Source organism: Oncorhynchus mykiss, chromosome 3 (assembly GCF_013265735.2).
Source record: "Oncorhynchus mykiss isolate Arlee chromosome 3, USDA_OmykA_1.1, whole genome shotgun sequence".
NCBI classification, from domain to species: Eukaryota; Metazoa; Chordata; class Actinopteri; order Salmoniformes; family Salmonidae; genus Oncorhynchus; species Oncorhynchus mykiss.
In genome coordinates, this window is record NC_048567.1 from 2,542,796 (window position 1) to 2,558,602 (window position 15,807).

At 40.7% G+C, this 15,807-nt stretch overlaps 1 protein-coding gene across 1 annotated transcript; it reads right to left on the reverse strand.

Moving 5' to 3' along the window:
* Positions 1 to 3,438: 3,438 nt before the first annotated feature.
* Positions 3,439 to 10,577, reverse strand: LOC118964348 (solute carrier family 40 member 1-like). The gene is made up of 8 exons (XM_036975424.1): positions 10,475 to 10,577; positions 9,577 to 9,644; positions 9,188 to 9,347; positions 8,379 to 8,494; positions 7,826 to 7,952; positions 7,278 to 7,582; positions 5,711 to 6,404; positions 3,439 to 4,778 (listed from the first exon to the last, which is right to left on the reverse strand). Exons 1-8 carry the CDS (start codon positions 10,575 to 10,577, stop codon positions 4,513 to 4,515), a joined length of 1,839 nt encoding a protein of 612 aa, XP_036831319.1. The 3' UTR covers positions 3,439 to 4,512.
* Between the last annotated feature and the right edge of the window lie 5,230 nt (positions 10,578 to 15,807).

Genomic DNA, 15,807 nt, shown 5'->3' on the forward strand with positions numbered 1-15,807 from the left:
AATGAAAGTGGATTGGCCCTCCCTTCAGCAAAAATATATTTGACCTAAACCCTCCCCGAACGAACGCTTGAAACAAAATGCCCTTGTCTGTATCCAAAACAATAAACCAAGCATAAAGTGGATAGCAGAGAACATGTTCACCATTTACCCTCACTTCTTGGACAGGCCAGTCTTAGATATGCAGTTTTACAAACTGCTCTTCATCCAGGAAGCATTACATGGCAGCCCAGGAATGTTGATTGTGCCCAGGCTGCGGGCCAGAAGATTGCCCACACACATTACCCAAATTACAGGCCAAGAATGGACAGAGTGTGTTCATCTTGTCATATTTCTCCAATGCCAAATCAGTGTGTCTTGTTTGCAATGAAACTGTTCCTGTTTGCAAATAATTACATCTGAGAAGACATTAGGAATCTGAACATGGTACTTTCAAAAGTTAGGCTTACCTTTCCACCCCGGACAGAGTAGAACCTACCGACGCAGAAAAATGTAAGCTTTAACTGCTGGCTACTCTTCTTCTGTGGTTTAACACAATGAGAGAAGGTCCCAAGTGTTTCTCTAAAAGCTGTCTGGGTTTGAACATCTTCTATTTTACATACAGAAAGTGAATAACTAAAAAAATTGATTGTAACAGAATTAGATTACTTCCAAAGCAAAGTCAATTTTTTGTCTCCTCGGTTATAGAAGGTTGTAGCTCGGCCTCTGAATGTCAAAGAAAGTAAACAATGATATCCCCATATGCATTGGAGTCACATACATATTTCTATCATAAAGCATTACGGATCAAATAGATCACTTTACATAATCGTATCCGTAAGATAAAAAGGGGAGGCGTGTGCTTTTTGACATTTTCTTTAACAAAAAGTAGGCCTATGGCATACCCTCTCATACCCTCTCATACCTTCTCATACCCTCTCATACCCTCTCATACCCTCTCATACCCTCTCAAACCCTCTCATACCCTCTCAAACCCTCTCATACCCTCTCATACCCTCTCATACATTCTCATACCCTCTCATACCCTCTCATACCCTCTCAAACCCTCTCATACCCTCTCATACCTTCTCATACCCTCTCATACCCTCTCATACCCTCTCATATCCTCTCATACCCTCTCATACCCTCTCATACCCTCTCATACCTTCTCATACCCTCTCATACCCTCTCATACCTTCTCATACCCTCTCATACCCTCTCATACCCTCTCATACCCTCTCAATTGGTGTCTTGGTTTTATCTTAACAGCCCTTCAACTGACAGGTAGGCTATTTAAAGAGTGCATGGTTGGTGGAGGAATTGACCTACAAATTAATGGATATAGCAGTCAAAAGCCTAATTTTGTTTGTCAAACAGGTAGGCCTACCTCCTTTTTCTTAAATAGGAAGAAATAGTCTTCAACACAAAGCCCTCTTGTTGTTAGTAAAGTCTAATTCAAATGAAGATGGTTTAAATGAATTATGACTGCTTGAATTTGCCTTCTTTCTGGCACTATGAGCTGTCCATTTCTGATTGATTGTGCTGCGGCTGCTGCTTCAAGTTTCAGCACCACGATGTGAGTTACTTGAATCTGTCTTATTGTGAGGTCAATAACTCCGATAAATACATCATGGGTAAGAAACATATTGTTTTTAATAAAATCATTTATAGTAATGGCAAGCTATCAAAGTTGACCTCCGGTCCTCCTCATGATCTTCACACTCTCCTTCTCAAACTGAACAGAACATAGGCTATTGGATAGTCCACATGCAAGGCCTCGTTAGTCTGTGTCCCGAAGATAAATCCATCCCTGACCAGAATAATCACCTCTGACAGCTCGTGACAGCCCCTGAGAGTTTAGCACCTTTGAGGATCCACTCCAGCATTCGATTGGGTATATTGTTGGGTAATATTGCACACTGCCTGAAGCAATCCCAATTGACAGCTTTACTTTGAGATTTTTTGTACTTGACATCCCAGAGTGACATTGACCTCTGCTGGCCATGAGAGTCATTGCAGGTGAATTTGCCTCAGGCAATTATATTACAAAGAAAAGTGTTGAGATAATTGCCACAGCCTGATCTCCTCCTGTTCTTCCTCTTTCCTCTTCCTCTCTCTCCCCCTCTCTCTCTGTCTATCTTTCTATCTCTCCCTCTTCATCTCTCTCTCTTTTTGCTCTTCATCTCTCTCTCTCCTCTCTCTCTCTCTCTCTCCTCTCTCTCTCTCTCTCTCCTCTCTCTCTCTCTCTCTCTCTCTCTCTCCTCTCTCTCTCTCTCCTCTCTCTCTCCCTCTCTCTCTCTCTCGCTCTGTGATATAGAGCGAGAGATGGCACTAGGCGGTGGCACTAGTCCTACTTCCTACTTCCTGATTAATTGGGGACGGGGCTTCACCTGTGGTTCTATTTCTGAACATCCTGTCTTCTCTCCAGCGGTCAAAATGCTCAGTAAGATCCCGTCAGCAGAATCTCTAATGCCTTATGCCAGTATGGGAGCCAAGATCTGGGAAATGTCACCATTAAATATGCACAAGATCCACAAGGGACAGGCAGTATTGATATTGTTAGAGTCATGAGGTAGCCTATGATCTGGGAAAGGATCCAACTAGAACATTAACTCAGGAAGGTTGAAATGGTGCCTTTATTAATATTGTTAGAGTCATGAGGCAGCCTATTCTTCTTTATTTATGGCGGGGATTAACTGGGACTGGGTAGGGTCAGAGGCAGACCTGTTTGGTGCTTGGCAGTGAGGGGCGTTTTGGAGCCTATTCCTGGATGAAACGTAGTGCAGTACATGAACTGTATACTGACTGTCGTTTATGATGCTGCATTCATGTGCTCTCAGAATTATTGGAAATTTACGGAACTCGTGACTGAAAAGCTCCCAGAAACCCCCTGGACTCGTCATAACTATAACTTTTAGACATCCAAATCAGTTCGTAATGAGCTTTGGTGAATAGAGGGAAATGTTGGTAACAAAACATTTCAAGTCAAAATACAAAGACATCTTAATCCGTGTTTATTGTCATCATAAATAACAGTCTGAAACAGAAAAGGACAACAAATTATAGATGTAAGTGAACAATACGCCACAGGAAAATATGATAGAAAAACAAATAAATTGTGATGTGGTACTGTTTGCATGGCAACGAGATCAACTTTGATGGGATTACCACTGTACAGAAAGGAGATGGCCGTACATAGCTGAGAGACATGTCCAAGTCAGTTTTTCAAACACTGTTTTCTTGTACTGTACTGAGGTCAGGTTTCAGTTCATGAGAACAACAAGGAAACAGGATGCGTAGGTGTTCTAGTGTAATACAACACTGCCTTAATCCAGAATCATACAGACCTATCAATCTACTAAACACTGATCTCAAAACAGGTCACAAAATAAAAGAGGAAAACAAAATCTGTTTGCTATAAATTTGTCAAACTGCATTAAATCACTCTATTTCTATGTGAAGGGAAAGCATTTACAATTTGGAAGCTATTTTCAGTAATCTAAGTACACAAGCAATTATGGTCCGTTTGGTTTCCTCTGATTTTAATGCATGTTGTTTTTTTCTTACTATCTTTATGTTCTTATGCTATGTTCCTGCGATCCGGTTTAAATTCTATCTTTTTTTAATGATGTCATGTGTTAATCAATAGGCACATGTCTGCCTGATTCATCCACAGAGAAACAGACCAGGAGAAGATGACACTACAGCCTTCCTCTTCTGTCCATCAAGGGGGTCTCCTTTATAATGTTCAGTATCTCACAACCTGACACCAACTTCCCTTTAGTTTTCCTTTTGGACTTCCTGGATCTCCAAGTGGACGGAGCAGTAACATGTTTGCCACTTGTTAAAGTTGTTAAGTCTCGTTTCTTCTTCTTTTTGTTACTGTCACCTGCTTCACCAGGCCCAGTTCTTTACTGTGTGAGGGTTAGAAAAATACATCAATCCATCCATCCAATTCCCATCCCAACTCTGAGTCGGTCAACAGACTGCCATAATGAAGCTCTTGCAGTAATCCAAAATGTCTGGAAAGGCGTGTTCTGCTGCTGCTGCCTCAGCCTGCCCTCTGTGCCCTTTTCCTGAGGTGGGAGAACCTACCACGGTAGGGGACCAACACTAAGGTGGGAGAACCTACCACGGTATGGGAGCAACACTAAGGTGGGAGAACCTACCACGGTAGGGGACCAACACCGCATCTGTTGCGACCACCTCAACCTATGTACAGAAGGGAAAAGGTGGATCTTACTTTAGTTTACCTGAGTTCTAGTTTGTTACTGTACCTTAGCACTTGGCCGTACTACACCTGACCATGCAGGGAGATAGCAACCAGGTTGGGGAGGACACGACAGACAGTTGCTGTGTTGTGCTGTAATGAATGAATGGCTGGATGGTGGGGAAGGAGTGTTACAGTATTGTATTGTTGCCTAGCAATGAGAGCGCAGAGGGAACAAGAGAGAAGAGACATTCATTTCACAGGCAGGCGCAGGCAGAGTGGAGTCTTTGGGCACATGCTTTGTCGCGGAAAGCCGCACGGCCTCCCTACGTGTCCAGGCATCCAGCAGGTTTCCTCTTGGCTTTGCGTGCGTATAGGAAGTACATTGTGTGTCCTGTGGTGATGAACAGTACAGAGATGATGACCAGGATGCCAAAGTGCTGGGGCTGCGGAGCAGAGATGACCATGATGAAGTGGAGAAGGTCCATCAAGTAGTTCATGGAGCTCTGGACCCCGTTGACCACACCACGTTCTGATTCACAGATGTTCTCCTGAAGCAGCTGGGTCACGGTCAGGTCAAAGGACCACAGACCTGGAACACACAGGATACACAGACAATGGTCAGTGGTTGCTTTGGTCTATACAGATAGACTACTACACTATGATCTATACAGATAGACTACTACACTATGGTCTATACAGATTGACCACTAGACTTTGGTCTATACAGATAGACTACTAGACTATGGTCTATACAGATTGACCACTATACTATACTATACTATACTGGAACGAATTGCAATCTCTGAAGCTGGAGACTCACATCTCCCTCACTAGCTTTAAGCACCAGCTGTCAGAGCATTTTACAGATCACTGCACCTGTACTTAGCCTATCTGTAAACAGCCTATCTATCTACCTACCTCATCCTCATACTGGTATTTATTTTGCTCCTTTGCACCCCAGTATCTCTACCTGCACGTTCATCTTCTGCACATCAATCACTCCAGTGTTTAATTGCTATATTGTAATTACTTCGCCACCATGGCCTATTTATTTCCTTATCTTACCTCATTTACACTCACTGTATATAGACTTTTTGTTTTCTTTTGTTCTACTGTATTATTGACTGTATGTTTTGTTTATTCCATGTGTAACTCTGTGTTGTTGTATGTGTCGAACTGCTTTGCTTTATCTTGTCCAGGTCGCAGTTGCAAATGAGAACTTGTTCTCAACTAGCCTACCTGGTTAAATAAAGGTGAAATAAAAATAAATAAATAAAAACTATAGTCTATATAGATAGACCCCCACACTCTGTCATCAAAACTGGTAAAAATATTCTGGTATAATACAAAAATGATTATCTTCCAACACTATTTGAACTAATTTACTGTTGAGTTTCAAAATAACTGAATACCCACAGCCTAGGTTAGAAACATGCATAATACAGTTGCTATTGTTAAGCTGTGGATCAGCAACTCAATCCAATTGTGAAGGGCCTGGGTCTGCTCGTCCCTCTTACTCACCGATGCGTGCTGTGATGACCCCCAAGAACAGCAGGATTATAGAGATGTAGGAGTCTGGCTCCATGCCTGATGGCATATTCTCAAACAGCACCGTGTTGTTGGTCCAGTGGATGGACGAGCGGTCGGGCAGCAGCGGCTGATTAATGCCACCCCGCATCGGGTAGGTGTGTTTCTGCCTCTGGCCCTCCACCACCCCCCCGGCCGCCGACAACGTTGAGTTGGCGTTGGCGTCCAGGAAGGGCCTGAGCAGGCGGAGGTCCATGGGGCTGCCGGGGGCGAACACAGAACACACACACAGCAGCAGACAGCAAAGATGGAGACAGCTGGAGATGATGCCTGTGTTGACTAAACCGTAGGCCTTCCTCAGCTTGGTGAACATGATGGTGCCCATGAGGCCTGTTATAGCCGAGACCCCCATCAGCAGACTGAGCAGGGAGCCACTGATGCCCTGGGTGTAGGCGTAGCCCGTGGTGATGCAGTCGAAGCCCAGGACAGTTGTGTAGAGGAAGGCCAGGCCCATCCCAGCCAGGAAGACATCCTGGCGGTAGTAGGCCCTCCAGCCGTCCTTACAGGTGCTCAGCAGCCAACGGAAGCGTCCAAAACACAGAGGCAGGTTGGTGACCTCCTTGAGGTTCAGGCTCATGTCGTCATCACTGAGGCCCGGGGCTGATGTCACCACCTCACTATGCTCTAGTGAGAGGGAGAGGACAAGCATAAGTCAAGCTACTAACAATGATCTACTGAGAGGACAAGCATCAGTCAAGCTACTAACAATGATCTCCTGAGAGGACAAGCATCAGTCATGCTACTAACAATGATCTACTGAGAGGACAAGCATCAGTCAAGCTACTAACAATGATCTACTGAGAGGACCAGCATCAGTTAAGCTTCTAACAATGATCTACTGAGAGGGAGAGGACAAGCATCAGTAATGATACTAACAATGCTCTACTGAGAGGACAAGCATCAGTCATGCTACTAACAATGCTCTACTGAGAGGGAGAGGACAAGCATCAGTCATGATACTAACAATGCTCTACTGAGAGGACAAGCATCAGTCAAGCTACTAACAATGATCTACTGAGAGGACAAGCATCAGTCATGCTACTAACAATGATCTACTGAGAGGACAAGCATCAGTCATGCTACTAACAATGATCTACTGAGAGGACAAGCATCAGTCATGCTACTAACAATGATCTACTGAGAGGGAGAGGACAAGCATCCGTCATGCTACTAACAATGCTCTACTGAGAGGGTGAAGACAAGCATCAGTCATGCTACTAACAATGATCTACTGAGAGGACAAGCATCAGTCAAGCTACTAACAATGATCTACTGAGAGGGAGAGGACAAGCATCAGTCATGCTACTAACAATACTCTACTGAGAGGACAAGCATCAGTCATGCTACTAACAATACTCTACTGACAATTGTAGCTGGAAACAGCCGATTTCATTCCATTTTACTGTAAAGTAAAGCTATGCTTCACTGTAAAGTTGGATGAAACAGGTTGGAAGATCCACTATTCTTGACTTTACCAACTCAACTACTGAAGTAGTCACACAGTGACCAGGACAACAGGACACTGACCTTGTGACCCCCTCCTCTCCACCAGTCCCTCCGTCCTCTCTGCTGGTCTCTCTAGGGAGGCCTGGCCGTCCTCGGGCGCAGGTGGTTTGACGGACAGCGCCGGGACAATGCGGTAGACCCGGGACAGGAAGATAAACTCCACGATGAGGGACACCAGGTTCCAGCCCAGGATGAAACCGCAGCCTATCACATTGGAGGCCAGGGTCATGACCTGTCCCACCGCCAGCGGTGCCAGGATGTTGGTCACCTGATCGATGCGCCGCATGGTAGCATTCATCCCTTCAGATGAGAATCAACCAAAAGGTACAGGGTTTAGTTTGGTTGTGGTCATATGGTATCTGTGTTACCAGCTTTACTAATGGCTACATTATCAAACGGCCTCTATTGTAATGCATGTGATACATCCTAGATAAACTAAATACATAGAGTGTCTGATAACCTTGAAGTGCTTTAACCAGCAGCCGAAACAGAAACAACAATCCCTCGTGATGTAATAGCGTGTGGCAGGTCTGCCAGTCTCACCGGCGAGGTGCCCCCGGTTGTATCCAGTGATAACCACAATCCAGTCCCTCTGGATGGCGATGGTCAGCGCTGTGCTTGCTAGGTTAGCCACATCTGCCAGGACGATCACCACCGTATAACAAACCACCTTGTGTAAGTTTGGTGATGCAACACGTTACTACACATGACAGCACAGAGCAGCAGGAGGCTCAGAACAGCAGCAGCAACAACAACATGGACACAGAACAGTGCAGGTGAAACAGCAACCGTCACAGCAGTTTGCAATAATATATCTAGCCTGATTCTCAACAGACCTGGGTTTAAATAGTATTCATTTTCTTTCAAATACATTGAGCGTTTGATGGAGCATGCCTGGAGCACTGGATGGGTGGGGTTTGTCATTTTAGGACTATTCCATTGGTTCCATTGCACCGGGCAAAATCAATCAAGTGCAGATAAAGTCTTTGAAAGGATACAAATACTATTTCAATCCATATCTGAATCCAAAACATACTGTCGGTTCACCTCATGAGAGTTTAGACAGTATGGGAGAGAAAATGAAAAATATACTCACAGTTAACCAGCCATCCCAAATGCTCTCAATCCACTGTTTATATAAGAAGACCAACATCAGCACAATGCTACACACCGTCACTGAAATGTTCTGAACCAACAAGGATGCATGCGCCACTAAAACCAAGGAGGGAGAAGAAACTAAGACTCTAAAATATTCTGGGACAATGCATTTCAGAGAACCATAAAGACTTCTACAGAACCATAAATGTATGATTGGTCTTAAAGGGGCATTCTGCAGTGGCCATAGTACATTCATTTCAGAGAACCATAAAGACTTCTACAGAACCATAAATGTATGATTGGTCTTAAAGGGGCATTCTGCAGTGGCCATAGTACATTCATTTTATGGACTTTTAAAGTAGTGATATATAGCCATTGATTCTAAAATAATATTACTTATAAATGACTCATGAGCTTAGATCATCTGTTGTACCCCATTAGATCCCCAAATATACACTTGTTTTACTTTGTAAATGTAAACTAACTCTGTATAGCTTAAAAACATGATTCAAACTATAATGTTCGTCTCATGGATGGTCAGTACTTGCATCCATAGCTCTATCTATGAAGTTGTGAGTGGTTACATTCATCCAGCCAAATCCCTCAGCAATTTACCCAAATAGTGGTAGGATGCAACTTTGTTACTGTTTGAACTGCAGAGTGCCCATGTGAGGCAGAGAAGCAGGCAATTAGGCCTGTGTCCCAAATAGCATCCTATTCCCTATTATATTGCAGTACCTTTCGGGTGCCATTTGGGACTAGATGTCAGTCCTTATAGCTGTAAATATAAATGATTGTTGGTCTAACCTTTGTTCCTGGGGTTGCGGTCAACCCAGTCCCCAATCAACGCCCCTAACAGCAGCACTGACCCCGCCACCACCAAGCCGAATATTGCGGTCAGCAGCAGGTTCCGTCCATACAGCTCGATCAGGAACACCGAAATGGCAAAGTGCCACATACGGTCACCCTATTAGAAAGACAAACAGTCATCATGACGGAGAAGAACGTTTTCAGCTTTTGGCTTTTAGCTTTTTACTCTTTCTAGGGGTAAAGGGCATATAGAGAAATGTAAAGTATGTCCATCTTTCATTGATTTGCAAGACACTACCAGGTTGATGACATAAACCTTATAGTGTCCAGCCGGTATGGCTTTGTAGCTCCCTTACCCATTGTTGTTACATGAAAAGGCTTCTTACCCACATGGACAGTGCCCCACTGACGTAGATCAGGAATTTAGGGCCCCTGAGGTAGATGAGGGCTGACCCTGGTGAGTATGTTCAACAGAGACACACAGTAACATGAACAATAACCAGAGATAACATCATTATGAGTCTACAGGACACATTCTGCTGGAAAACCACCTAACATGAAGCACTGGGCATCAGAGTACTGTATGTCTGAACAAATGTAGGACCAGGATGTGTTCTGATCAGAAAACAAAAGCATTAAGTTAGCTCGTACACCTAACACTTTACATTAAGTAGCTCTTATACCTAACACTTTACATTAAGTAGCTCTTATACCTAACACTTTACATTAAGTAGCTCTTATACCTAACACTTTACATTAAGTAGCTCTTATACCTAACACTTTACATTAAGTAGCTCTTATACCTAACACTTTACATTAAGTAGCTCGTACACCTAACACTTTACATTAAGTAGCTCTTATACCTAACACTTTACATTAAGTAGCTCTTATACCTAACCCTTTACATTAAGTTACTCTAACACCTAACACTTTACGTTTAGTGGCTCATACACCTAACACTTCACATTAAGTTACTCTAACACCTAACACTTTACATTAAGTTACTTTAACGCCTAACACTTTACATTAAGTTACTCTAACACCTAACACTTTACATTAAGAAGCTCATACACCTAACACTTTACATGAAGTTGCTCTTACACCTAGCACTTTATATTGAATTGCTCTAATACCTATATAAATGTAACGCTGTGGTTCCGACAATCACAACGTGTTGTTACATCATCATTAAGTAATAGCTGTGTAGTTGTATTATCAGGTCATGAGGTCAGGGTAAACTCCTGGTCATCTCTCTCTCTCCACTCCCGCAATAGACGAGCTGACCTGATGTACTCCTGGCCTTCCTGGCCCGAGCCTCCCTGATGTCATCAGACTCAAGCTCCACCACCACCCCTCCACACTGGGCTGTGTCTGCTCGCAGGGACATTGCCTGTACAGAGTCCAAACCAGGTCACCGGTAAGGGGTCAGAGGTCATACAACTACTGTACAAGAATCCAGAAGGGTCTTGTCAACTTAATGGAACTAGTAGAGTTAAGAATGGGCCTGCTCAACTCAACTGAATTTGAACATACAGTTGAAGTCGGAAGTTTACATACACCTTAGCCAAATACATTTAAACTCAGTCTTTCACAATTCCTGACATTTAATCCTAGTGAAAATTCCCTTCCTTATGTCAGTTAGGATCACCACTTTATTTTAAGAATGTGAAATGTCAGAATAATAGTAGAGATTTATTTCAACTTTTATTTATTTCATCACATTCCCAGTGGGTCAGAAGTTTACATACACTCAATTAGTATTTGGTCGCATTGCCTTACAAAGGTTTAACTTGGATCAAACGTTTCAGGTAGCCTTCCACAAGCTTCCCACAATAAGTTGGGTGAAGTTTGGTCCATTCCTCCTGACAGAGCTGGTGTAACTGAAGTCAGGTTTGTCGGCCTCCTTGCTTGCACACACATTTTCAGTTCTGCCCACAAATTTCTATAGGATTGAGGTCAGGACTTCATGATGACCATTCCAATACCTTGACTTTGTTGTCCTTAAGCCATTTTGCCACAACTTTGGAAGTATGCTTGAGGTCATTGTCCATTTGGGAGACCCATTTGCGACCAAGCTTTAACTTCCTGACTGTCTTGTGTCTTGAGATGTTGCTTCAACATATCCACATAATTTTCCTCCCTCGTGATGCCATGTATTTTGTGAAGTGCACCTGTCCCTCCTGCAGTAAAGCACCCCCACAACATGATGCTGCCACCCCCGTGCTTCACGGTTGGGATGGTGTTCTTCGGCTTGCAAGCATCCCTCTTTTTCCTCCAAATATAACGATGGTCATCATGGCCAAACAGTTCTATTTTTGTTTCATCAGACCAGAGGACAATTCTCCAAAAAGTATGATCTTTGTCCCCATGTGCAGTTACAAACCGTAGTCTGGCTTTTTTTATGGTAGTTTTGGAGCAGTGGCTTCTTCCTTGCTGAGCTGCCTTTCAGGTTATGTTAATATAGGACTCGTTTTACTGTGGATATAGATACTTTTGTACCTGTTTCCTCCAGCATCTTCACAAGGTCCTTTGCTGTTGTTCTGGGATTGATTTGCACTTTTCGCACCAAAGTACGTTCATCTCTAGGAGACAGAACGCATCTCCTTCCTGAGCGGTATGACGGCTGAGTGGTCCGATGGTGTGTAATATACTTGCTTACTATTGTTTGTACAGGTGAATGTGGTACCTTCAGACGTTTGGAAATTTCTCCCAAGGATGAACCAGACTTGTGAAGGTCTACAATTTTTTTTCTGAGGTCTTGGCTGATTTCTTTTGATTTAACCATGTTGTCAGGCAAAGACGCACTGAGTTTGAAGGTAGGCCTTGAAATACATCCACAGGTACACCTCCAATTAACTCAAATGATGTCAATTAGCCTATCAGAAGCTTCTAAAGCCATGACATCATTTTCTAGAATTTTCCAAGCTGTTTAAAGGCACAGTCAACTTGGTGTATGTAAACTTCTGACCCACTGGAATTGTGATACAGTGAATTATAAGTGAAATAATCTGCCTGTAAACAATTGTTGGAAAAATTACTTGTCATGCAAATTATAGTTTGTTAATAAGAAATGTGTGGAGTGGTTGAAAACAACTTTTAATGACTGTAACTATTATTATTAAGAATGGGTCTACTCAACTCAATAGAACTAGAATAGAACTAGTATTATTAAGAATGGGTCTGCGCAACTCAATAGAACTAGTATTATTAAGAATGGGTCTACTCAACTCAATATAACTAGTAGTATTAAGAATGGGTCTACTCAACTCAATAGAACTAGTATTATTAAGAATGGGTCTACTCAACTCAATAGAACTAGTAGTATTAAGAATGGGTCTACTCAACTCAATAGAACTAGCAGTATTAAGAATGGGTCTACTCAACTCAATAGAACTAGTAGTATTAAGAAGAGGTCTACTCAACTCAATAGAACTAGTATTATTAAGAATGGGTCTACTCAACTCAATAGAACTAGTATTATTAAGAATGGGTCTGCTCAACTCAATAGAACTAGTATTATTAAGAATGGGTCTACTCAACTCAATAGAACTAGTATTATTAAGAATGGGTCTACTCAACTCAATAGAACTAGTAGTATTAAGAATGGTTCTACTCAACTCAATAGAACTAGTAGTATTAAGAATGGGTCTAGTCAACTCAATAGAACTAGTAGTATTAATTAAGAAGAGGTCTACTCAACTCAATAGAACTAGTAGTATTAAGAATGGGTCTACTCAACTCAATAGAACTAGTAGTATTAAGAAGAGGTCTACTCAACTCAATAGAACTAGTAGTATTAAGAATGGGTCTACTCAACTCAATAGAACTAGTAGTATTAAGAATGGGTCTACTCAACTCAATAGAACTAGTAGTATTAAGAAGAGGTCTACTCAACTCAATAGAACTAGTAGTATTAATTAAGAATGAGTCTACTCAACTCAATAGAACTAGTAGTATTAATTAAGAAGAGGTCTACTCAACTCAATAGAACTAGTAGTATTAAGAATGGGTCCACTCAACTCAATAGAACTAATAGTATTAATTAAGAAGAGGTCTACTCAACTCAATAGAACTAGTAGTATTAATTAAGAAAAGGTCTACTCAACTCAATAGAACTAGTAGTATTAAGAAGAGGTCTACTCAACTCAATATAACTAGTAGTATTAATTAAGAAGAGGTCTACTCAACTCAATAGAACTAGTAGTATTAATTAAGAAGAGGTCTACTCAACTCAATAGAACTAGTAGTATTAAGAATGGGTCTACTCAACTCAATAGAACTAGTAGTATTAATTAAGAAGAGGTCTACTCAACTCAATAGAACTAGTAGTATTAAGAATGGGTCTACTCAACTCAATAGAACTAGTATTATTAAGAAGAGGTCTACTCAACTCAATAGAACTAGTAGTATTAAGAATGGGTCTACTCCACTCAATAGAACTAGTAGTATTAATTAAGAAGAGGTCTAATCAACTCAATAGAACTAGTAGTATTAAGAACAGGTCTACTCAACTCAATAGAACTAGTAGTATTAATTAAGAAGAGGTCTACTCAACTCAATAGAACTAGTAGTATTAAGAAGAGGTCTACTCAACTCAATAGAACTAGTAGTATTAAGAAGAGGTCTACTCAACTCAATAGAACTAGTAGTATTACGAATGGGTCTACTCAACTCAATATAACTGGTAGTATTAATTAAGAAGAGGTCTACTCAACTCAATAGAACTAGTAGTATTAAGAAGAGGTCTACTCAACTCAATAGAACTAGTAGTATTAAGAAGAGGTCTACTCAACTCAGTAGAACTAGTAGTATTAATTAAGAAGAGGTCTACTCAACTCAATATAACTAGTAGTATTAAGAATGGGTCTACTCAACTCAATAGAACTAGTAGTATTAAGAAGAAGTCTACTCAACTCAATAGAACTAGCAGTATTAAGAAGAGGTCTACTCAACTCAATATAACTAGTATTATTAATTAAGAAGAGGTCTACTCAACTCAATAGAACTAGTAGTATTAAGAAGAGTTCTACTCAACTCAATATAACTAGTAGTATTAATTAAGAAGAGGTCTACTCAACTCAATAGAACTATTAGTATTAAGAATGGGTCTACTCAACTCAATAGAACTAGTAGTATTAAGAAGAGGTCTACTCAACTCAATAGAACTAGTATTATTAAGAAGAAGTCTACTCAACTCAATAGAACTAGTAGTATTAAGAAGAGGTCTACTCAACTCAATAGAACTAGTAGTATTAATTAAGAAGAGGTCTACTCAACTCAATAGAACTAGTAGTATTAAGAAGAAGTCTACTCAACTCAATAGAACTAGTAGTATTAAGAAGAGGTCTACTCAACTCAATAGAACTAGTAGTGTTAAGAATGGGTCTACTCCACTCAATAGAACTAGTAGTATTAATTAAGAAGAGGTCTACTCAACTCAATAGAACTAGTAGTATTAAGAAGAGGTCTACTCAACTCAATAGAACTAGTAGTGTTAAGAATGGGTCTACTCCACTCAATAGAACTAGTAGTATTAATTAAGAAGAGGTCTACTCAACTCAATAGAACTAGTAGTATTAAGAATGGGTCTACTCAACTCAATAGAACTAGTATTATTAAGAAGAGGTCTACTCAACTCAATAGAACTAGTAGTGTTAAGAATGGGTCTACTCCACTCAATAGAACTAGTAGTATTAATTAAGAAGAGGTCTACTCAACTCAATAGAACTAGTAGTATTAATTAAGAATGAGTCTACTCAACTCAATAGAACTAGTAGTATTAATTAAGAAGAGGTCTACTCAACTCAATAGAACTAGTAGTATTAAGAAGAGGTCTACTCAACTCAATAGAACTAGTAGTATTAATTAAGAAGAGGTCTACTCAACTCAATAGAACTAGTAGTATTAATTAAGAAGAGGTCTACTCAACTCAATAGAACTAGTAGTATTAAGAATGGGTCTACTCAACTCAATAGAACTAGTATTATTAAGAAGAGGTCTACTCAACTCAATAGAACTAGTAGTATTAAGAATGGGTCTACTCAACTCAATATAACTAGTAGTATTAATTAAGAAGAGGTCTACTCAACTCAATAGAACTAGTAGTATTAAGAATGGGTCTACTCAACTCAATAGCACTAGTAGTATTAATTATGAAGAGGTCTTCTCAACTCAATAGAACTAGTAGTATTAATTAAGAATGGGTCTACTCAACTCAATAGAACTAGTAGTATTAAGAATGGGTCTACTCAACTCAATAGAACTAGTATTATTAAGAAGAGGTCTACTCAACTCAATAGAACTAGTAGTATTAAGAATGGGTCTACTCCACTCAATAGAACTAGTAGTTTTAATTAAGAAGAGGTCTACTCAACTCAATAGAACTAGTATTATTAAGAAGAGGTCTACTCAACTCAATAGAACTAGTAGTATTAAGAAGAGGTCTACTCAACTCAATATAACTAGTATTATTAATTAAGAAGAGGTCTACTCAACTCAATAGTATGTTTAATAAAGGTGTGTGGGTGCATTTCAGAGTCCTAAGCGAATTCACTAGTAATAGAAAACCCGAAACTCATTGAACATATTCTTTAGAACACGTGTCAAACTCATTCCAT

Excerpts from the sequence above, each read along its gene's own strand:
- LOC118964348 (XM_036975424.1), bottom strand. The coding sequence starts at position 10,577 with ATGTCCCTGCGAGCAGACACAGCCCAGTGTGGAGGGGTGGTGGTGGAG. Across the intron at positions 9,348-9,576 it reads GTGGGGCACTGTCCATGTGG|GGTGACCGTATGTGGCACTT; the intron begins GTAAGAAGCCTT and ends TCTTTCTAATAG. Across the intron at positions 8,495-9,187 it reads CCGCAACCCCAGGAACAAAG|TGGCGCATGCATCCTTGTTG; the intron begins GTTAGACCAACA and ends CCTTGGTTTTAG.